The sequence below is a fragment of the Erithacus rubecula genome (genome assembly GCF_903797595.1).
Source record: "Erithacus rubecula genome assembly, chromosome: 3".
Taxonomy (NCBI): Eukaryota; Metazoa; Chordata; class Aves; order Passeriformes; family Muscicapidae; genus Erithacus; species Erithacus rubecula.
This window is the reverse complement of record NC_136689.1, coordinates 37730885-37755440: the sequence shown is the minus strand read 5'-3', so window position 1 is coordinate 37755440 and position 24556 is coordinate 37730885. Positions and strand designations below refer to the sequence as shown.

General features: G+C 40.3%; 1 protein-coding gene across 7 annotated transcripts in view; it reads right to left on the bottom strand.

Annotated features, from left to right (window-relative positions):
• Positions 1–24556, bottom strand: part of RARB (retinoic acid receptor beta) — a 316375-nt gene that overhangs the window by 24101 nt on the left and 267718 nt on the right. For all 7 annotated transcript variants that reach the window (XM_079299660.1, XM_079299661.1, XM_079299657.1 and 4 more), the window contains one exon: positions 19978–20119. In XM_079299660.1, coding sequence (XP_079155786.1) covers positions 19978–20119 — 142 coding nt within the window. The remainder of the gene's footprint in view (positions 1–19977; positions 20120–24556) is intronic.

Sequence of the window (24556 nt, the reverse complement as noted above, 5' to 3'; positions counted from 1 at the left end):
AACAATTCTAATTCTGGCAGAAGTTAGCAGCTGTGGCCAACATCAATCAAATCTTTCAGCCAAATAATCAAACTGTGCACCTACTGTCAATGCCAAGTTTGCTCCATCAGGTTAAATTCCCAGCATATACCACACATTACCCTTCAACAAATCCATAAGGGTTTCTCTCCCAACAGAAAGAAAACCTCAAACCAAGGGAGCCTTAATAACCCTGCTGCTGCTGAACTAGGCTCTCTGACCCCATGGTCAAAAGCAACACCCAGCTGCACATCCCAGGCAGCTTCCAGGCCAAAGAACTGGTGTAAGAAAGCACAAAGATGAGGGAACTCAAGGAGTTTGAGTTTCCCATCTCCAACACAAGCAAAGGAACAAAACAATAAACTCAAAAGCAGCAAAATTATGCTCAACAAATTGACAGGGCATCAGTTCAGGATGGTGGGACTCCTGTTCACATTAACAGCAGTGCAACTGCAAGCTAAACATACTAAAATATGCAGAATGCCAGGTAGTTATAAATAGATTGGCTTCCTAGGTCGTGATTTCCAGATGAAATAATGTTTTCTTTTAAGCAAAATAGCTCAGTCTTAAAAAAAGCCAGGAAACTATTTTAAAACAAATTTCCATGCCAAAACTTGGCTTTGACATATGGAGAATGATTGGAGACAAAGCCCATTTCAAACACAAAACTCTCATCTCTAATGGACAAAGCAAATAACAAGTACACAGTTGTGTAAGGGGCTTACAAAACCAAAGCACATTGAAACCTGCATATTTTGTAGCTGATTCTGAGAAATCAACCATGTCAGCTGTTGGATAACAATCGCCAGAAGAAAACATCTCAAATTAAGTGAGATAGTATCTCTCTACAGACACATATCAAAATTAACAGGGAGCAGAGAGAAACAATCATGGAAGACATTTCATAAGCACCTGGCATGCTATCATTTTTCCCCAGGCACAGAGCAAGAACATCCATTACAGAACTCGAGCCCGCCCAGGGTTTCCTATTGAGAAATAACATTCAGCTATGGCAAACCCGCCCCGGCCAGCGGGCCAGGAACCTCAGTTCAACCACAGGGGAACACACTGCAGATCCAGAAGACATCGTCCTGCCGCCCGCCTTCACGTACGCTGGCCCTTCCAGCCACTCATGGTATTTTTCTTCTTCTTTTTTTTTAATTTTTTTTTTTTTTTTTGAGGAAGGTGAATTTAAACTCTGCCTTGCAGCTTTGTATTATTCATTACATAATTGCCATGTTTTATTAGAAATATGATCTATTATAACCTTGAATATGGTAACTTAAATGACATTGAAAATTAGATTATTCTGATTATTAGAGAAGTGAGAAAGGTACTAAACATTTGCAAGGCTGATAATCAATCAGTGTATCCATGTGAGTGCAATAAAAATCAATCAGGAGCTAGTGCGTTTAAATCTAATTTTTTAAGCATGACATTTTCTTCTGAGTTTCTTTTTTAAATGTCACTCTCTTCTACAACAGTGATTGATTCTATCCCCAGGGATAGTTAACTCCAACTGTTTTATTCATTGCACTGAGCTCTTGTATCCACCGTCTTTTCTAAATATCAAATTAATGATAACAATAATATTTTTATCAAAATGCAAAATTCAGAAATAGGCATTCAAAACAGTGAGAAGCATGGCAGTACATTCAAGCTGCTTCAAATACCAGGGACCTTTTAACTAGTAAGCAGTGTACTTTATTTAACACAGAAAATGGTGGAATTTTGTGTCCCTCCCGTTTTCTTTTTCCTCCCATAAAAGAGAAGGCCAAGGATTTGCTTGTTTAAAACATAATTCATTTAGAAATGTTTCAGTAGTGAACAATGAATCACTGGCTATAGGGAGTCTGTGAGTAATTACCTATGCCTTCAAAATAACCTTATTAGGCTATTGTAAGTATAGGGGAGACCTTTGATACCTATAGCCTAAGGGCCTCTATTTTTCCATTCATGCACAGGGGATTTATATGGTTATATCCTGACGAAAGCAACACATCTCCCATTTATGTGTGAGGATAACTGCAGGGTTAATATATCAAGAGCTGACTTATAAGAACAGGTTTCATTATATGAATGAATGATACAAATGGATGCTCTACAGCTTTATTTAACTGGCCTGAAACTTCACCTGTGGTTTCAAGGATTCTCATCAGTCTGAACAATTTTATTTTTGACATGAAATTTGACACCTGCTATTGTCACATCCCTGAAATACTAGTAAGTGGAATGAGCAAAAAAAAAAAAAAAAAAAAGAATTTCTAGTCCTTAGAAAAAAACCAATACCACCTGAAATCAGAAGGGCCAAAACTGAAAAGCCAATGCAAAACAACAGGCTGAGAAAAATACCCCTTTAAATTAGCTGAAAGGTATGCCTTTGGCATTCTTTTTTCTATTTATTTTAAATCATTATTTATATTATTACACTGTCTTTAAAAAAAAAAAAAAATTGTTATTTTCCTTTTTTTTAAATTCTTTTTTCTTTTTTAAGACATCCAGAAACAAAATCAGCAGCTATCATACTTGGCATAGGTAGAACTGCTAATCCAAGACCCAAAACCACTACTGAAGGAAAACAAATGGTTCTACAGGCACGTTTGTCTTGAATGTTGCAAAAGGACAAGACAAAAACAAACAAACAAACAAACAAACCAAACCAACAAACCCCAACAAACAAACAAAAAACCATAAAAACCCACCCCATCCCCCAAAAAACCCAACAAAACCCACCAACCCAAATGCACCAAAATTCCATAAGCTGTTTCCATGTGTATGAATATACCAACCAATGTCTACCTTTATATTTGCTATAGTGTTTTGGGAGTGGTTTGAGTTCTGCAGAACATGCCAAACAGAGTACCAACTGCCCAAAGAATAAAAATCAGAACTTCAGAAATATAAATGGCATACCCTCACACTCCCCAAACGGGTCCTAAGAACAAATGAGAAATGAAGAAGTTGCAAAACCAGAAAAACAGTAAACAAGTGGGGAAATAAGCCAGAAGAAAATGTGCTTTTCAGCACGTGGGTGTGGGCAGGTAGAGGATGAGAGGATGAGGAGCAGTGGAGTCAGTGGCAGGACAGACAGGTCACAGCACTTGTACCAGTGGTTGAAATGAAAGCAGACTCCTTGGTCTCCCTTACCATCTCCCTACATACTGCAATCAAAGTAGGTGGAGAGATGGGATTATACATTAAATGATAAACTGTTTAAATAGCATTTGCCCTGTGATTTCCATTTTCAAAGTGCTTTAATGTCATCAACTAATTGCCAGTGTGAAATAGGATAATCCACATGCTCCAAGCAGCTGATGCTTAAAGAGCTATTGAAGGTTGTTAGCATTAACAATTGCAGGCAGAATAAATCACTAATATTGCCTGTGAAGACCCACCAACATATCTGCAATGGAAATAGCCTAGCCATACTCATTGACTCGGACAAAATTTACTCACTGGTATGTTCCCATCTGTATTTCATATAGACATCACCTCAAGTTACTTAATATAGCCAGAAATTCCCATGTCTGAGATTCAGTATCTCCACATGCAGGTCTTGCAATCTCCCTGTGCATATGGGCAGCTGTTAAATTAAACTACACGTGTCACTCCCTCCTCACTCTGGTCATGACCCATCTTTCCCAGTATTTTGAATGAAATCAGTCACTTCCATACTCTCAACATAAAATCTATGATTTTTATTAAGACCTACCATGCCACTTGCAACAGGTTTGTAAGTAATTGCATCACTCAGTGGGTATCACCAGTGGGTATCATCCCTGCACAGTGCAGGAATGGGAAGGAGCTTTGGGAATCAATCACTCCATCTGGAGAGGTTTCCTAAATTTACAGGGCTTCTGCAGGTAATCCACTCAGAACTGCCAGCCTGTGGCAGAATCCCCATGAAGCTAAAACCCTCAGGGAAGCAAAGTGCTGTGCTTACTATCTACTGTTTTGGCTGCCAAGATCCCAGTGGATTTACTAGTAAATTCTGTGGCAGTCTAGATAAAATTCTGCATGCAGCTGGTTAAACCAAAATACTCTGGGGAAACAGAGGACAGCTTTTCTGGAATTGCAGTGTCTTAACACATTAGCTAAAAATACACAAGACCACAAACACAAAGTGATCATTCTTTCTCTTCCTTACAGCTGAAGTGACCAAATGTATATATAGCAGTTGAAAAACTCTTCTAAATACTCAGCCTGAAAATGAATTTCTATTAGGCTATAGTGCATTTCTTTTACAATAGGCTGGGTTAATAAAAAACCCCCTAAATTTCAAACTCTGAACTTTCAGTCAGAAATCACTGAGAGGCCATTAAATCTGTCTCATCTAATTTCAGCTGTTGAGGTGCCCTTTCAAGCTACCTTCTCAAAGCAAGTGCCCTTTTGAGCTACAATCTTGAAGCCTGGTACACTAACTCTTTATGGATAACCGATTATGAGCAAAAATATCCTGAACCTGACCTTTCTCTCCAGGGTCATCAAAAGGTAAATCAGTCTACTTATCTACAGATATTACATTAATTTCTCTTAGGAGACAGTCATGGTAGTATGATGCCTTGCAACTGGGAGATGCTGGGGTTATCCAAAGTCCTCATTTCAATTTGCTGGGCATTGTCCAGGAGCACTGATGGCCAAGGAAGTGCATGGCTGTAAGCTAAGACCAGACACTGCACACTATCCCTGCCCCTCTGCCTGCCTGTAGCACTTCACACTTCAACCTGCCACAGCTATTTTATTTCTTATCGTAACATACAATGAGGAAAAGAACATGACTTGCTTTTTACTTAACTAGCAAGTTACCTACCATGACAAATTGCAACCTCTTTCCTGACAATACCATTAACAGACTACTTCCACAAAATAACTTTCCATAATAAGCATGTTTATTGAATGCAATGAATAAGCCCAAGCTACAGGACAAATTCTGATCATGCATGATAAAACTGAGGTAAGCTGGAAGACCCCTTCCCTTTGCTTGCACACGGACACTCAAGGCAATGGCACCCTAAAAGGAAGAGCAGGTTCAAGAACAGTATCAAGATAGAGTGTCACTGCATTTCTTCCTTTTATTATGGGTGGTTTCATGCAGTGAACAGAGTCTGGCTTTCCCCAAACAGGGTTCACTCCTACATTATTTACCAGAATTAAAAACAGCAGCCCCAGCTTATCCCCACTGCTGTTTTTGTCTTGCAGTGGTGCTACTCCACCGATCGCAGCAGAGTCCTATTAGTGTAAAACTACAGAAGCGTAGTGGGGGATCAGGTCTAATATCTGTATCTGCAGATGGGTAACACCGTGTTCATACCTAAGTTTCATTTCTTTGTTTTGCCCCCAAGGCTGAATTTCACATTTGTACCTCCTGGTGGCTTGTGCAATTGTGTAAAGGTGCAGCTAGCGAGAGAGCTGCCAACTGACAGCACGTCTGAAGAGGCTCTGCGTGCGCGGGTGCTCCGTCAGGCGCAGGGAGCACATCCCTCCGCCGCCGTAAGCCGAGCTCATGAAGGCACAGGAACAGTCGTTCCCGGCACGCTATAGAAAGGGAGCTGTGGTCTTGAGTCGCAGCCTTGCCCGCGTTACAGCCTCGGCAGCTTGCAGCCCTGGCCTCCCGCTAGGCCAGGGACAATAAAAGCAAAGAAACAGCTCAGAATCTATTTACCTATTCCTCCAAAGCCAACGTGGAAAACAGGCCATTACAAACTTACACACATTCCTTCCTAAATGCAAAAGCTTGTTCATACTCCTACTACTAAAACAAAATAAAATAGAATTGCGATTGGGAGGTTATTTCCATCTCTCAAAGTGTCAGGATTGGCACCCAAAGTGGAGGGCAGGGGGGACAGAGTGTGCACCCCACAACCATGCTTAGCCATCCAGCTCAGGCTTACCTTCCTGGCTAGCTGAAGCAGCAGAAGAAGGGAAGAATAAATATAATTTGCCAGGTAGACTAGAAGCACTGCTAGATCAGCCAGAAAAAATTGCCTGTTTAAGCCTCACACTGATGCACAGTCCAACACAGCTGGTGGGCACACATCTGCACTGGCCAGGGGGCTTGAACGGCAGGTGGGTTTGATCTTTGAAAGAACAGTGTGTGTTGCAAAAGCTGTTTTGCCATAATACTAACAAAAAAAAAAAAAAAAAAAAAAAAAAAGAAGGTTCATCAAACAGGATAATAACATGCCCAAACAATACTGTTGCATCTCACTGCCTTTTAGTGTGTTGTTTACATCCTTTCCTTCCCCAAAAGCTAAGTAGTTGGAATAAACAATCTGCAGATTTGTTCTTGGGGTGGAGCATTTTTTTTTGAAGATTACACAGTCCTGTTTTCACCAACTGTAAACTAAGGAGAAAGTAAGGAGTGAGGTCAGAAGACTTCTTTTTCTTTCCATCTCAGGATTTCAGGAAAGCCACGCTGAGCCAGCCAGCCTGCTCTGGGAAAGCCCTGCTGAAACTGGCTGCTGCCACAGGTAAACAAGTTTATTCACTTTCAGCTTTTGCGTCTCACTGCCCACCCCAAAATGCTACACCCACCAGCTGAGGCACTTCAGAGGCCTTTGCCTCCCAGGCTTTTCTTCAGATCCCCTTCTCCCCATGCATGGCATAACTCTGCTCTGAGCTCCAGCCAGGCTTAAACAGGCAGCAGCTGAAGCCCCAGCTCACTTCTGGGATCTCTGTGCCTGGGACAGCAGCAGGGTTTAATGAAACTCTTCAAAGCAAAAGGTGCTTGGGAGACAAAGGCTCTTGTTTTTTGCCTCTAATAAATACTGCTCCATCCATAATTCACATGCAGAAATTCTGCTTCTCATCTATTAATGCAGGCTCTCAGGACATCTGTACTTCTGCTTTATGTAGAGGCAAAAGCATCACAGCATTACAGGGTCGAATTCCCTTAACACACCTGCAGCAACCTCAGCTGTTTCAGCACTCACGTTATGACATGAATCACTCCACAAGCCTGCACCTAATTATCAGACTGTCTATTTTGATATATTTTATCTTTTATGTACAATGCCAAAGAAGTTCTTTAAAAACACATTCCAAATATTCTTTCATATAAAGGAAAAAAAAAAAAAAAGGCTTTCTTGTCTGGGACTGAAGTTCTGAAATAGCAGGAGTAAGTGGACCAGATTATTTTAAAAAGAAGGCATGCTAGTAACTACAGCACTGGCTTAAAGAGCTTAATTCTGTCAGTCAGGGTCAAGCAGAATCAAATCCTGATTTCTCCATAAGATCATTTAAATATCCCCAGTAAAGCCAGCACATAACCTTTTTACATTAAGTGCTTTCACAGCACACCAGACCAGCCTGATATAGTGATCACACAAGAAGCAAAGCAGACAGACACTTGTCTCCAGGAAACAGAAAGATACTAAGGAAAGCAGCCTTTTAATTTTTGATTTGAAATCAAAAAGTGATTCCTGAGGGCTCTGTAACTTCCAGGACAAGATTTAGTGCACACACGGGAGTTCATTTTGAGAAGACAAACAGGCAGCAGGTCAACACAGAGTTAACTCAATAAAATAATAATTTCTACTTGGATAAACTGACCTAGTTTTCCCAGACTTCTCCATGAAAACAAAGGATGCAACTTGGACATGAGATGACGTCTGAAAAGGAAGCCAAGGGCTGGGCAAGGAGACTGAATTCAACACACAGCTGGTCCTTAATTAAATGAGGGGGGTGGTCCCCAGTTGCCACTAGAAGTGACTACACAGCAAGGATCATCTGGCAGTACAGGTGGCTGCTAACCCCATCTTATCTCATTGATGCTGATGGCAAATCTTTCATATCCATCACCACTGTGGGATTGGGCCCTGAACTCGTTGCACACAGGTTGGCTGCTTGCTTCCACCTAGGATGGTCTTCTCCAAGACTGTGGCAAGTGCAAGATGAAAGATGCACTAACAGAAGGGTTTCTATGAGGACCTCAGAATACTGTTCTAGGGCTACAACTCCCATGGGAGACATGGGCTAAAACCTCATGATTTCCAAAAACAGAAGTTTATTAAATTCCCAAAAGAGCTAATGAACATCCACCTGCCCAGCCACCTGCAGAACTGCCCAGAGCACCAGGCTGCATGGTAGACACAGTGCAGCCAAGTCCCCCAGAGCCTGGGATGTACAACATGGAGGGAGGAACAGACAAGGCTCCTTCCCGGCCCCCCCTTGTACCTCATCCTGAGATTCTGCAAATCTGAACACAACAGACAACTCTTCATTTTGGGATTCAACCCAATGTTATTTTCAGCAAAGCTTTGTTGTGCTGGAACACCTCCAACCAGCTCAAGTTAAACAATTTGCCCAGAGAAAATGTTCAATGAAGGGGAAACATAAAAGTATGCACAGAAAGAGGCCTGAGTCCCCCTCTTTTCTAATCCATCACACAGCATTAGGGATTAAATACTCATTAAAAATATATATAATAAACTGTTAAGACAGGGTATCTAGTGATTCCTCTTAATTGCCTCATTTTTCCCACACCCTGGTTTCTAGGGAATATTTTGTAATATTCCTTCTCCATTAGTTCAAAGCCCATTTATCAGAGGGTTACCTCCCTGTCTCACTCCCCCAGCCAAGAAAGAAGATCCCAAAACCCATGGGTATATACTGCATATCCTATGAGTGGCAGCTGATACGTCTATGCAGTTTATGTATGTTTGAACCTGACAATGCCTAAATTCTAGTAGGAAGAATGTTCCTAATAAACATGTGAAATAGCTGCAGCTGACTTAGAAAACAACAGAAAAAGTTGCCAAGAAAAGGCTTTGACTCTCTTTTGAGGACAAACAGCATTTAAGCCTTCTTCAGAATTAAAGGAATAAAATATTTATGCTTATTCTCCTCTGTCCCTGTTTACTTTTCCCTGTGTTATGAGAAGTTTGAACATAATGAGGCTTCTTTTTTTTAGTAACAAATATTGTCTTACTTTTATTTATTGTCTTTTTAATTATTTTCAAACCTTCTCTATTTAAAATTATTTTCTGGATGTTCTGATTTAACAGCAGTGTTCACCTGAAGAGGAATCCAAAGAAGGGGCAGGGGGGAAAGTAAGCATTGAGCTTCTCTTCCAAAATACTGAAACAGCAAATCAAACATCTTTCCTGTACAAAAGTGCTATCAAAAGGTTTTTATGAACTAACAGTCACTTATTCCAGGGATCTGGATCACATGGCTTTGATCTTGGAGCTACTTGATGGGATAACCAGATGGTGCAGCACAGTACAATGTGGACAACAAACCCAAACACACACTGAGCTCTGGACTTCTTCACCAATCTTCACAAGACTACTAATTGGAAACATGAGAGCTCCCTGCCCAAAAGAGGCAGACTGGTACTGTTAGAGAGCAGCTTAAGCTCCCTAAACCTAATGCTTCATCTTCCAGCATCAACAACTTACCAGGAAAAAATTGCTCCTTGATGAAATTTCAGATGTGACACTTTTATGAGTGTCTTTTCCCAGCTGTGTCTCCACTAGAATCTAAACATACCATGTCACAGGTCACCTAGAAGAAGTGCTATGGCAAAAAAACCATGGGAAAGATAGTCTTTGCATGAAGTACAGCTATGGTGCAGTCAGAGATAGTGACTATGTGAGGTGCAGCAGTTCAGCACATAAGGATATTCACTTATTGCTGATTTGTCTTCCTAGGCTGATGCTTCCTCTACTGGTGTCTCCAGCTTAGGCTAAGACCTGTGCAATGCCACTATCAGCTTTCTTGAGGTATAGAAAAAACTCTCTTGTATTAACCAACATCTTATACTTAATTTATAGAAAAATAGGTCTCCAACTTTGCCACTAGAAAATTCTCTAGAAATACACAGTATATAAAAATTACTGCAGCTCATAAGAGTATACATAAATTGTGGATTCTCTGAAATGTAAAACTCCCCATAAATTTCAAGACTTCATGGCGATTTCCATTTTTTCTGCCTCTCTTACATTGTATTGCTATTTCCGTGATGCAAACTGCAGTCGGCTAGTTGGGAGTTAAAAACAAGTAGAAATGGGAGGAAGCAAAGGATTTGCAGCAGCACCCATTGCACTAGGGCTGAGTGACAGCAGAAAATCTGTTAATGATGGAAACAGGAGGAGACAGAGCAGGTGAAAACAGCATCCCTGAATCGACCAGTGGACCAGTGTGTCAAGGAATGATGTCCTCTCCTGCTCCTTCAACTGCTCCTTCAATGTTTTAATCTATCCTCACTGCTCAGTTTTCCTATTTAATTTAAGGCTTCTTTTTCCCAAGCTCTCAAGTTTTACAGTAGAGAGATTCCCAGGTTCAAATACATCAAGTTCTGCTTCCAAGAAAATACTGACGATGGAGCATCGACCTCCTTAGCTTAGGGAAAAAAAAGCTAAAGTGCAAAATGTATAACACTATCTGCCAGTAATCCTTTCCCCCCAAGTTTAAAGACAGCAAATGTTTAAAAATATAATTCATTGAAAATGATACAAATGTAATATGCTTTGTTAGTCTGTTATTTTCAATGGTTTGTAAAGTCTTCCCTCAGAGGACTGGGCTTAAATCATTCATTAACTTGAAGCTGATTGCTTTGTCCTGCAAAGGGGGAAGAACATGGATTTCTCAGATGTAACCCAATTTCCTGACAGAAACAAAAACAACCTGATGAAATTCAGTTATCAAAACAATCTATCATACTCTAAACAGAAGTGTAAATAAATTAAATTTCAAAATCAGATCCTTCACCAAGGTCTAACTTTATGGAGAGTTTTAAAATTAACATTTCACTTGCTTCAAAAATTGAAAAAAGAAAGAAAGAAAGAAAAGTAGGTCAGCATGTTTCCCCAGCATGTCTTTCTGACTCCATTAAAAGTGTCTGTCAGATGACTAACCATGCCTGTAATCCAACTAAAAGCATGTTTGCTTTCTGTTGCACTTTTTGCCAGGGGAAAGGAAGAATTCCACTTAGCTTTAACTCTGAAATTCAGGTAAATGTCTCCAAAGTCAGACAATTTCCTCACATTTACTTACCAAATCTGTTTATATCAACAACAAGCAACTGGTTATGGGTGCATGGCACTGAGAAACGATCCCACAGCTCATTAAATGCCGATCAGCCACAGGCAACGCCTGTAGGGCTTTAAGCTACAACTTGTAGAAGTCAGGTTTCAGAACTGTAGTCTGACTGACAGACTTCCCATGAGACCTAGATTTAAACATTGAAGAGCTTGCAGAAACAGGCAAGTATGCAAACAAGTACTGGAGTAAAATAAGATGGGGAAAAACCATTGCTTTCTGTTCATTTTGGGCTAGAGGACATTAAAAATTCGAATGCCTTATGATCTTGCTTTTTCCTTTTATAGAACTGGCAGCTGAGTGTTATTTAAGTTTGGACAGAAAGGGTGTTATTTCTATTCCTTGTACACCATCTACTTTAAAAAATCCTTTACACTTTCCACACGAGTGCTGAAGAACTGGAAATTAACTGTTCTGATGTATTTTAAAACGAGCATGTGATACAAAGTCAAACTAAAAACAAATCGAGGCTATTTTTAGAGCACAGTCCTAGGGCCAGCATCCCAGCAGGAGGAGCTGCAACGTGTCAGCCGGCTTATCGCAGGCATGGCAATGGAAAACTCCCTCTGCTCTAACAATTCATCCAGCAGATGAAAGCAAGCCGTGAGAGCCTGACAGCAGCAGAGGGAAACCCATGGCCCCATCTACTTATGGAGAGATCTTCCTAAAGCATCTTTGAGCGCTTATGGTTTCTGAGTGCCTGCTTTCCATCTTCCACACCATCAGCACGGGAGCTGCTCTCTGCAGAGAGACCCGAGAGCTTTGCTTCTTTGCCTTTTGCAGAGGCACCTACCCCAAGACCATCTCCAGGAAAACAAAAGTTTGCAGATACAAACCAGCAGGAAGACATACACATTCTCACATTCACTTCTTCTGATCAGCATTTTCAAATAAGCCTCTCCTTTGATAGAGAGTCCTTCAGGAACATTCGGGTTGCTGCAGTTCAGACTTCCCAGAACTCTTGGGAACAATTTACTGCATTTCTCATGAACCTTGGCTACTGCAGATAACATTTTCAGGTTGGCCTGACAACCAAATAAGCCATGTTTAGCTTCAAGGCCCAGAACACTGACAATTTGCTTGTTCCCAGACTGATATTTATCTCATTGACATTTCTGCATCCTTTGGATTCAACATCCCAAAATTAAAAAAAAAAAAAAAAAAAAAAAGGAAAAAAAAAAACATTCAAAAGGAAAAAAAGATACCAGAGAAACCATAAGAGCCAGTATAGAAAGTGCAAGCCACATGGCACAATGGCAATCAGAAAGAGAGATGCAAAGATGCCCCGTGTCCCAAAGAACAAAATGATCCGAATCAGGAATAAGAAGCAGTGAACTGAGTGCATAAAGGAAGAATGGAAGCTCTGAAACAAAGCTTTTGAGGTCATGGGATTGGGGTCTCAGCACTTATGTCCGCATGACAAAGCAAATGTGGCCTCAGCTTCATTCTTAGGAGTGCAAGGACTGGGTAGAGACTGGCTACCTCCAGATTTACCATCTGCTCTTACAGCAGCATTGCCCAGCACAAGACAAGGCAGAGATGATAACCCAGGGTTTTCCTTGCCATGAAAGCCACTGCCATAATAAACTGAAGAAGAGGCAAAGGCGACCTGCAACGGCAACAAAAATGCATAGAGCCAGTGTCTTTACATGTACAATTTGGAATAATGCTATAAACTAAAGTGGGGGGATGAGAAATAACAGAAAAAGGCCAGGAAAATAGCAAGGTTTATGTTAAGAAGTGATTTTGTAAGAGGTACCTGCCTAAAATGTCCTTTACTGGGAAACTGACGGAAAAGAAAGCATCTGATGATTCCTAAAACATCCAAAAGGTATAAAAAGAAACATATGAAAAGTTAGATCTGTGTCAATGCCAACTGTTCTCAAGGAAGAGCCCAATCTCCAGAGAAAGATGGCACATGGCAAGACTGCTACAGAAACCTGAGCTGCAGCACCAACTGAACACACCATGGGCCCCTTTAAAATAAGGATGGGTTCAGCAAGGTCTGAGCACTTTGCTAGATCACTGAACAGTAGTAAGCACTTCTCTGGAATGTGTTGCAGGTCTAAGCAGAAATTAGATTGTGTGTGCATTACATTTTTCCCTCGCTCTAGTTATCTGAAGTTTCACCTGTAATGAAAGAAAAGTTACTTGAACAAGGACTCTGTGCCACTCTGCTGAGTATCTTCCACAGGACAAGACTGAGAGCCATTCAGGAAGTTCTTTCCTAAAGCACATCTCTTTTAGAGCATGGTTGGGTATTGCAGTACAAATGATTAGTGTAATAACTTCAGAAGTGTCACAAATTTAATAAAACACCTTGTTAAGCAAAAACGTAAGAAAGGCACACATTTACAGTCGTCAAGGACTAGGATTGATGGATGCAGACAAAGGCTGCAGAGAGCACACGAGCCCTGGTAACTTCTGCCAGGATCTGTGTTGTCATAGAGACAGCAGAGAGCGTTGAAAAGTTCACCACGGTAGCTATACCTTAGTGAATAAGTCTTAATGTAACTTCCAGCTGAGGACATGTAATCAATCTCTGTATGAGCTTATTGAAGGAATTCCCTTTATGCTTACTCAGTCCTCAAGAGCCCAAATGAGGGAAAATATTTTAAAATATATATTTTACTACTTTTAAAGACAAGCTAAGCACTTCTTTTGGATTGGAGAGTAGGGATGGTAGTGGCAGGAAGATAACTGCTTCTTTTGAGAAAAAATTATGTAAAACATGAAAAACTTGATAAAGATATTAAATTTTAAAACCCCCAAAACACTAGCAATTCTAGAGCAGCCTGGCAAGTTTGGCCACATGCAACAGTTTCTCCCCCTTTCCTCAGACATTTTGCCTGCAAAGGTGGTTGCAGCCCTGGCATCTCACTGCTGCTCTTCTGTTGAGTTTAATCACCTCATCCCCTTTTATAGTGCAAAACACAGGACTTCTCCTGTTCTCTTTTCCCTCTCCAGGCCTTTCTCCTGGCATCTCCCTCTCCAGTGGCATCTGACCCCTGCTTTACCTTCCTCAGGGCAGCAGCACCCCGTGACCTTTCCCGGGTCCCTGCTTCGGGCTCTCTCCCACCACTTGGGAGGTATAGGACACTGCAGCTCACAACAAGCAGCACAGAAACAGTGCCAGGGGTTGTTTATTGGCTGAGGTCTTCAATTCTTAGCTTACACAATTATGGAGTTTCTATGCAAGGAAAGGGGGGAAAAATTTGCAGCTCTAGCATGCAGCAGTTTAAAGTTACAGGTATTTGCATAATGCCTGAAAGGCAAGGAGTAGAAGAAAAAGAGAACATTAGGATACTATTCTTAGTTTTGCCTAACATTTTAGGATATAAAGATCAGACTAATTACCAGACAGTCTTGAGCTGAGCAGGGTTCACTAATCACACTCTGCTTGAGGAATTAGGAGAGAATTTACTTAGCCGCATCATGAAAGGTGCCAATAAATTGTTCAGCTGGAGAGTTAACATAATAAAAAAAATCATTTTTTATGTTATTTTCTTTAGCAGTTTATTAATTGCTGCCTGAAATACTTTTCTGAAACACAACGAGCTGCAAATGAATTCATGGGCTATTAATCTGCTGTACATGGCACTGGAGGGAAAGCTCATTAGGTGAGTTGATGCAATTACTGCTATTACATAACCATCTTCACAGAACATAGAGTAAATTATGGATAATAACATTCAATCTAAGTTGCTCCTTTAAACATTAAAGCTGGCAAGTGAAAACTATGCAAAATCACGGGTAAAGACTAAAACACAGCAGAGGCAGACCCCAAAAGGAGAAAAGAAATGCAGACCTGCTTCTTTGAACACAAAAAAAGGATGTGCAAACCAAGAGATGTTTGTTTAACCATGGGAAACAATGCACAACAAGTAGAACCCAGTTCTCTACAAGAGAATTTTAATTGTATGTAGATAATTTTCAGCCACCCAGTATAACAAAGTGTGCATTATCCCTGGCAGAGCACAGGCTGACACTAGAGCACTGTGGTTTTTGTTGCAGGACGATCCTTCCTCATTAGCATTGCTCTCATCTTAAAAAATATTTCCCCATCAGTGATATTGAGACTTTGGTATTAACTTTTAAAAGCTCCCAATCTGTCAGCCTGGAAAAAAAAAAGAATACAAGCTTTTCTATCTGATCAGCAACTGAAAAAAAATCTCCAAAACAATCCATCCTTAAAAAACAAAATGAAAAATATGTTATCTCTATGGCTTGGGCATAGCTTCCCCACTATCTATATTCTCCAATTCTTAATTTAATTGCTATTTTCACAGTTTACATCTTTCTACTTTCAAAGCAGTTACAATACAAGGTCTCCAAGTCTCTATGAAAAGACATAATTTTCACCTCTCAAGACAGGAAAGACAGAATAATCAGCTTGTAGGGTTTAGTCCCAGAACAAAATTCAGGGGTTTGTAATTTCCACTCTGATATTTAGCTCCTGCCTCTTGAGAAAGCAAGTTTACAAGCAAGGCAACTACTCTGGAATTTTTGAAAAAGCCCCTAGCCACTGTGTGGTATTTAGGCATCCAGTTAAAAATCTAGCCTGTAGCAAAGCAGAAACAATTCCTAAATCCATTGCTTCCTGCTGGCTAAAAGAATAAAATAACCCCAGTTCAGTTGTGACTAACATCTAAATAAAGATTGCATGCATTCTAATTAATTCACTTTAAAATGACATTGGTGAAATCTGCATGAACTTCTCAAATGCAACTATGCAGACTAGCCCTCCACTTAGCCACTCACTGCAGATAGAATCATACTTCATTAAGGAGACTGAAAAAAATTAAAGAGAAATAAAAAATACAAACATGACAGTTCCTCTAGTTGATGTTTCCTGCTTGCCAATTTCAACCAGAATCAAAATAAATAAATCCATTCATTCTATTGTTCAGTAGCAGAATGTAATCATATGTTCCAAGAAGCATGAACATTTAAATATTATAAGACTCTAGTCTGTGACAAAGAGTAACAGACATTTTCTAGGCAAGCTAAAAAAACCCCAACCCAATAAATACAGAGCACAGAAACCAGATTCTCTTCTCTTCATGATAATTTCCCTGCATTCCCTTCCTCCCCCCTTCTCTCCCTCCAGAGAGGTTAATTGTAAGCAGATTTGCAAATCTGAACATTGCTTCAGTGCACTGAAGTAATCTGGAACAATTCTGTGCCTTTATAAACATAATTTTGCTCTATTAGAGCTCACTGTAGACAAGGTTTATGCCAGTATAAAGAGGGCTTCTCTGTATCACACTCTGGTACGTGGGCTGGGCTGTGCCTAAGGGGACCCCGAAGATCTTCAAGTACGGTGACAGTCCCTGCAGCCTGCACAGGTTATGAAAAAGGATGCAAATTGAAGAGCTGCTGGGCTAAACTGGGCAGTTGTGGCAGAAGAGAGCTCCATCTTCTTCCTCCTTATGCCCACAAAAAAATCTAGTTTAGGTTCTCTTTATGAGCAGGCTTCACCTCAAAGCGTGTGCTGCAGCATCCAGCTTGAAAGCGCCCATTCTTGTGCGAGAGCGCTGCCCAGCTTCCTGCCGCGCTCCCTGAATTCCGCAGGCAGTGCCGTACGTGCGACCCCCGGGCAGCTCCCGGGCACCGCGGGGCGCAGCCAGACCACAGCCACACCTGGGGTCACACCGGGGATGGGGCTTCAACAGAGCCGGGAGATCACCTAATAGAGGGGCAAAGGTCAGTTTCCTAAGGCTCTCCATCACATAATGAGCCTCTGTCAGCCTTAGTAGCCTTCTCACTTCAGCGGCAGCAAAAGAAGAGAAATCACTGCCCGTGATCACTGCTTGTCTCTACAGGGTCATTGAAAAACCGAACAGACTGGGAGGGTGCAAAGGACAGAAGTCATTTGGAGTGGAGTCAGAGCATCAGCTGCACCTATGCTCCCCTAAGCACATGAGCTGAGGTGGGACAGCCACTCAACAATCCCCAAACCTGATGCAGGGCTGGTGGAGGGACTGGCTCCAGGCCCTGAACAGGAGATGCAGATCAGGTTTCGGGGACAGAGCTCTGGAGTTTCTGAAGGAAGGGTATCTGATTAAAGACAGCAGGGTTTTATTTCAAGCTGTGTTTTGTCCTGTTGTAGGATGATAAGGCAGTCATCACTTAGTCGTTTCCCCTCACAGTCTTTGTCTTGCCTATCTGGAGCACAAATTTTTTGCAATGGGGACTACACAATGAAAGAGGGTCCCTACACTAGTGGGATCTAGTTTCAGCAGGTCTTGCAGATACTATCTCAAGGCAAATAGCTCCACTCCTGCCCTGGAGGTAGTGTAGTTATTGACCTCTCTTGATCAGATTTGGGGAGTAAAATGGAGTCAAAGATAGCTTTCTTCCCCTACACGAACAAAACAACCTATAAAGAAATGCAAATTCTGTGCATTCCTTCATCATCTCACTTCATTCTCTGAAGCAAGATAAGAGCATACAAGAAATACTCAGTAACTCTTCTCATTCAAACGTACCCCCATTCTTAAACCCCTACTTATCACACTGGCTATACACCCAGTTCCCATCTCTCCTCTGATGTTTGTGAGGAGCACTCTAAGCTCAAAGGGAGCTCCATGTGGAGGTATTTTTGCATGTCCTTTAAAGACAGAACAAATAAACAAGGACTGTAGCTTTTAAGCACAGATTACTCTGTACACTGAAAACCATAATCTACTCCTCCTTAGCTCCTGGGAACAGACCTTGGGGTTCCTATTTGCAGGTGCCATCATGATTACTTTCCCCATTTGGGACTGGTTTGAGCATTGTCAGCTTGTTTCCCTGTGAGATTTCTCTGATACTTTTTTCTGTCCTTTGTTCACCTCTTTCACATTACAAGATAACAGAACTGTAAGAAGACAAAAAATAAAATGTGAATAATGCACTGGGGGAAAAAGAAAAACCTCTATCTGGTAAAAAAAAGCCAAATGACAGATGTGCCTTTGTTTACACAAACTTCTAAAGAAATGGAGTTGAAACCTAGAGATATGTATGAAAGAAGGTCAGATAAGAAAATAGATTCTCAAATCTCTTAAGAGATTAAAAGCTCCTGTTTATAAAGGGATAACACAGAATCACTTCAGACTTAGTTGTTAAACCCAGAAGACAAGACACACTGCATTCAAACTGATGACATTTAAAAAATTTCTCTGTTCCTTTGCAAATGTCTTCTACAGAAATGCAGCCAGAGGACATCCCTCACTTCTCTCCCTGATCCTCTGTTCCCCCTCCAACCTGTTATCCCCCTTTCAGTGCCTGTAGAATTTTGAGATAAAGGCAACTGCCAAAGGGCAATTTCACTCAGTTCACCCTAGGAAACAGGCAGAGCAAAACCTTAATTCCTGCTGGAAAAGCTCCAGCTACCCTATGGGAGAAAACAATCCATCACCTAAAAGGCAGTAAGTCTTTATAGTTTATCCAAAGTAACTTTGGTTAACATGTTAGAAATACTGCTGATATTTCCAAAACCTACTCCAATGTGACGTTACAGCATTTAATAAGATTACTATTTCACGTCAGCAATAAAGTTCTTAGGAACTCAAGAGCAACAAGCCCTCAGGTGAGAAAAGTGCTCTTTCTTCTCTTCCAAACTGCATCATACTTTTTTTTTTTTTTTTTAAGGAAAAAAAAAAAGCTTCATATGCACAGTACATACGGAGTGAAATAGCTATCAATAAAATCCTCCTCATTCAATCTTAAATCTTTGCATTTAGCCTACCTTCTCCTTTACTCCCATCACAGTCTACACTCCAACAGGTCTATACCTAAGTATAGATAAGTGCACTTCAGGCACACAAGAAAACTAGAAAACCAAACACAGAAAGTGAAATGATGGAAATCCTAAGATCTCCTCCATCAGCAGTTTGAAACTTTCCAATAACCACAACATCACATTTCCATGAAAAGGAGCTGGAAACATAGCACAATGCCCCTAAGGATGTATCTGGTTCTTCAACACACTTTCTTTGAGAGGAAAGAGAGGGTGGGAGAGAGAAATGGAAGGAGGAGGGACAAAAGTAACTTTAAGACCTCTGCTACACATAAGGGAACTACTGGGATGTCCCACACAGTTCAGGGATGTAAAATGCTGAAGAACCAGTTTAAATCACAGTTCAGACATAAATGCCTCATCACAGTCAATTTTTCTTTTCCTGTGATCTTAAAACTCTCTCCAAGAAACTCTCGTGGGCAAATTAAAGTTAAGACCTGATGTTGGGCAATTTTCCCTCCTCTGTTATGCACACACTGCAAATTTCTGTAGTGGTTATTACTGGAATTGACCTACTGACATCAGGAACATCGCTGATAGAGGTAAAAACCCTCAACAATCAAACAGATCACTGCACCAGGGACTTTTTTGCTACTGCAATCAATCAAACCAAAAATGAGAAAGTTTCAGAAGCACTATCCTATGGGATCTGAAAAAGGCTTTTTAAGCTATATTTTCAGTTTTGATGGGGATATCAATAAACTGGAAAAAGAGAATATCACATATTTCTTAATAAATATTTTAAAATGTTAATTTAAAGGGCAAACCAGAGATTTGTAGAAAAGAAGGGAGAAGAAAATCCTTTGGGGTTTTGGTGGGCTTTGCATGGTCAGATTTACTGGCTTTGCAGGTTTAGAGAGGAGCATTTGCCTTTGCAGGTTTAGAGAAGAGCTTGTTTCACCTTTTAGAGAGGCTCCAGGCAGTAAGAACACACAGCTTTCAGGTTGCAGACTTAAGGACTCAGAAGCTTGTAAGTAAAGATCTAAAGTTGTCTACCAAATTCATACTCCTTTCCCTTCATGTGAACACAGATACTGGCTTCAATCACATAATTGTATAATAATTTTTTCCCTTAGCACTGCCACATATATGTAGGATATGACAAACAATAAATTGTTTCTGAGACAACTTACATTCTTTGGACATTCCCACTTCAAAGCACTTTTGTAGTCTGCAGTACTGGCAGCGATTTCTGGTAACTTTATTGATAACACAGTTTTTATCTCTGTGACATGTGTAAACCATGTTCTTCTGGATACTCCTGCGGAAAAAGCCCTGGAATCAAGAAAAAAAGAAAAGAAATAAGCTTCTGAGCTTTCCATAAACCTTTGAGACAGGCACAAATGTTGCTTTAAAATAACAAAATAAATTCAAAGTTATGGCTGGAATATGGCATCTTTAAAGACTCAGTCTTACTATAATTTAGTACTGTTTGTTGCAACATAAGACTCATCTCTTAAATAAAAACTAATTATCTAATGCAACCTAAGGCCAAAATAAACAAAGCTAAAACTAGTAAGAGCATTCAGGAAATGAAGTCCTAGATTTTACAAAAAAGCTCAACTAAAAATCGTTTGAGCTTATAATGTAAGTTATGAGTTGGGTAAACAACAGCCCTCCAAAAAGATCCACTTGGAAGTCAGACACTCATCCAATAACAGACTCTCTCAGTACTAAGGTCTCATCCACTTTTGTTACTGCAGAGATTCTCTAGCTTGAAGGCAGCACCTCAAAAGAGAAATAATTTGAAACCCAGCTCTCTTAACTGCTGAAAGTCCTACAGCAATTAATGAGGCTTCTGCAGGTGGAAGAGTTCCAGTATCAGGTTATTGAGTTGTGAACTTGTAAAAGTTGCCAATTACAGCACTTTTTTTCTTACTCAGATACAGCTGTGAAAATAATCAAGAAATTACAATGATCTTGAACAGAAATTAAAGAAACCTAGAGGTCTGGTTTGTACTTAAGGAACACCATTTGACTGAACTCCTTCTTTGACAAGTGAAAAAGAGAAAAATAGCCATAAATGGTGAAGTTAGGTGGCACAGAAAAAAGGCAAACCCCAAGTTAATTTCTTTATCTGTACTAAACCCCAAGCTTTAGATAATATCATGTAATAATGAAGAAAAAAAGAGGATTACTTTAGGCATTTTAGAGCTCAACTCACAGATATTCAGTGAAAGTATTTCTGCAACCGACATTTGGAAATTTGACAGCACTATTTAACCTTCTCACTCAGATTTTGAAAATCGTTTCAGCAAGCACCAGGGTCAAATTTCAGTCAACATCACAGCATTATGGAAGAACAGTTAGCAATTTAATATTTGTTGGAGGACTTGAGAGGTTAAAACTCTTCAACCAGCCACATGTTTACACCCCACAGGGAAGCTGTAAAGTCGATGCCGCAGACGATAGCTCTGTGCCCACAATACATTTGTCTAAAGATGCAATCATGGTAAGCTATAAAATTGGCTCACTGAGATACGTGAGTGGTTCAAAAGACAAAACTCCCATCGTTCAGAGCTGGCTGAGACTTTCTGGCTATATGATCAGGGAGTGGTAGGGCAGGCAGTAAGGGCTGGTCATAAATTCCTTGCACAACCAATGTGCTATAGATGTTAATGTTATGAAAATACCTCAGATTCACTCAGAACTGAAAAATGCCTCCTTAATCACGTAACCCCTGGCAAAAGTTTTCTGCAGTTCTTGCACAGACAAGTCTCATCCTGAGGTTAGCTCCTCTGATTTAGGAGATATTTATTACTGCCATCAAAGAGGTAAATAAAAACTCTCCACATCTTTTCCTTAAGCTACTGGACACAGAAGAAGAATTTAAAGCTCTTTGTTTGGATAATTACAACCTTTCAAGTTATCAATAAACACTGCTATTTTATATTCTATGCTTCTGATTACTAACACTGCTTGAATTGTTGCAGTGGCAGGTATGGCAAGTGTATGAACATTTGTTTACTTGCAAAAAAAAAAAAAAGAAAAAAGACAATATTCACTCCTTTCTTGCTTTGATATTCCTCTGTGATGCCCAGCTCTGGGGCTCTGTGGCCAACAACAACAGTGAGGCATCTGTGGCATCTATTTTGGTTTAATTCAACAGGCAGAAAATGTGAGCTGTGCTATTTCAAGAGTCTCTCCACAACTTATTTGGTCATCAGTTCCTAGCTGGAAAGATGCAGGACAAGCTGAAACTGGTAACTTCTATGGCAGTCAAGCCAGCCTAACACGGTGCTGCTGCATTTGTTTTAACACCCACAGCCACCAATGGCATTATTCTCCTACCACCTGCCTGACACAGCAAGAAACAATATGAACAAGTCACCCAACACTGGGAAAAGAAGAAACTGTCTTCTCCAAATATATCTATACTTTACCAAAATATAACCAGTAGCAAATGGCACCTACTGATCTGTTGTTCTGATATATAGCTGCAGGGTTTGCATCCTTACAAGACAGGGTTTAATTACAGCCCATCAGGAAAGATGTCCTTACAGACAAAGTTGACCACACAGCACAACTGAAAAACGTGATCCATCTGCAGACAGCAAGTATAAAGCATTCATGAACTCATTACTAATAAAAAAGGCTTAAGAAGAACAAATTTGGGAAAAGCTGATATCCAGGTCGAAATGAAGACAGTTTCATCATCAGCCTAACCTCCCCAGGCAATGTCCTCCACAGAGTGAAAGATATAGAGGAGGATACTAATTGTGGAAATTTTGACTGCTGTTTGACAAATGACTTTTTAGCTTCTGTATTTTTTCCTGGATTTACTCATGGAACATAAATAAAAATAAACTTGTTTGCACAAAATATTCAGGTGAAAAAAAAAGGTGTAATGTAGTCCTGGGCAAAACTAAGGACATGGTTCTCAATAATGTATTAGTGTCCACTCACAAGCATTCTTCCTCAAGCCAGCACTGGAATATAATTCCTTGTAAAATTTGTGACAAACTCATTTTAAAAGTTCAACAATACATCATCAAAAGGACTGAATTTTAAAATTTTCCTCTGGAAAGGCACTAAGATTATAATTATCTTTGCACACAAGCCCCAAACCAAGCTGTCCTAGGGGGAGGGACAGGAGTTCAGGCACTGGCAGGTGAGGAGCATCATTTGCTGGGCACTGGGGGCTCAATTTCCCCACCTGCCTCCAGAAGCTTGGTGCTGTGCAGCCACAAGTTATGGATAGCACTGGAAGCAGGGCATGCTCAGAGTTATTTCCTGAATCCAGGCTGAAAAAACAGAGTATCTTTCCCTCTGCAGGGGTTTGGACCCCAACTGCAGCTCTGCAGTGAAAGAAAACTGTGTAGGGCATGGAGATGGCAAATTGCTGCCCAATTAAACAGAAAAGCACAGTTAAACTCTTTCAAGGTTGAGTTCCAAACAGCACAGGTATAATAACAGGGTCCTTCTCACTAAAAATACTGGTTAGAAGCAAGTCTAAGTTTTCCTCCAAGTGCTTTCTGTCAAATGACTCCAATCTGATCTCACAACCCCAACAGTTTCTTCAAAAACTAAGGAAATCTAAATGTGATTTGGTGTTAAGAAGTTGTCACAAACTTCAAAGACTTCAAAAAACACCACTGTTAGCACAACTTCTAGTGCCTATTGCCTCTTGGAAAACAATATACTACCTACTATACTACAGTCACCTCAGAATGAATCTGTTTGGCTGAATATTTACATGAGGCACTTTTTATGCAAATATTTTTGCATCCTGTCCAAATTAACACCCTGTAATGGGAGATGAGACACTCCATTGCCAAAAACAATCACAAATGATTCTTTCTTTATAATTTAAAAAGCCGTATGAATATAAAAAAAAATCCCATTATGTGATACATAAAGCATTACTGTCATACATAATTGTTTTTGATAGCACCTACAAAGTACTTGACTTTAAAGTAGAGGAAGCTACTGAAGGCCTATCAGGAACAGTGATTTACTCCGATATTCCTTTTATCCACAACTTTTGAAAGGAACATGGATTTTGTGTTTTTATTTTAGAGAAGACAAAGCTGTGTGGAAATCACACTTTTGAATTAATTCTGTTTTTCTGAGCGGCTTTTATCAGCATTCTTTACACAGAACATTTTGGACAAACATTTCAATTTTTAATCTCATCTTTTCTGTGTATCATGCCACGCTCCTCCCAGGCCCACCAATCTTGTTATCTTAATGGATGACAGATAGAGTATCACTCTGACCATGCCACATTAGGCATCCTCATTTACCGAGTGCAAGGAAAAAATGCTGAGTATAAATTATTCAAAAATCTATTGTATCAGCGTGTGTTCCCTGAGCATCCACCAGTGGCAGAGCAGACAGATTATTTTTCACTTTTAATTGTGTTGATATCTTATCTGCTGCACTGAAAGCAGAGAGTGATATGTGAAACCATATGTATCAAGCAGCAAACAAACCTGGCTGCCTAGGTCTATTGCATAGAAGTAAATAATCTATTTAGTCAATCCAACTCAACACAATGCCAAAGAAACCCCTCATCCCATTCACCACTAACTTTTGCAGTGGTTGCCTGTGAATGGGTCAAACTCTGACAGCTCAGTACAGAACAGAATGCCCAAAGAAAGTATTAACTATTTCAGTAATATTTTGAATGCCATTATGACACTGGCTATATGGACACAAAGGACCTCATTAAGGACAAGTCTTCAAGATAAGGTTAAATGTTTAAACTTA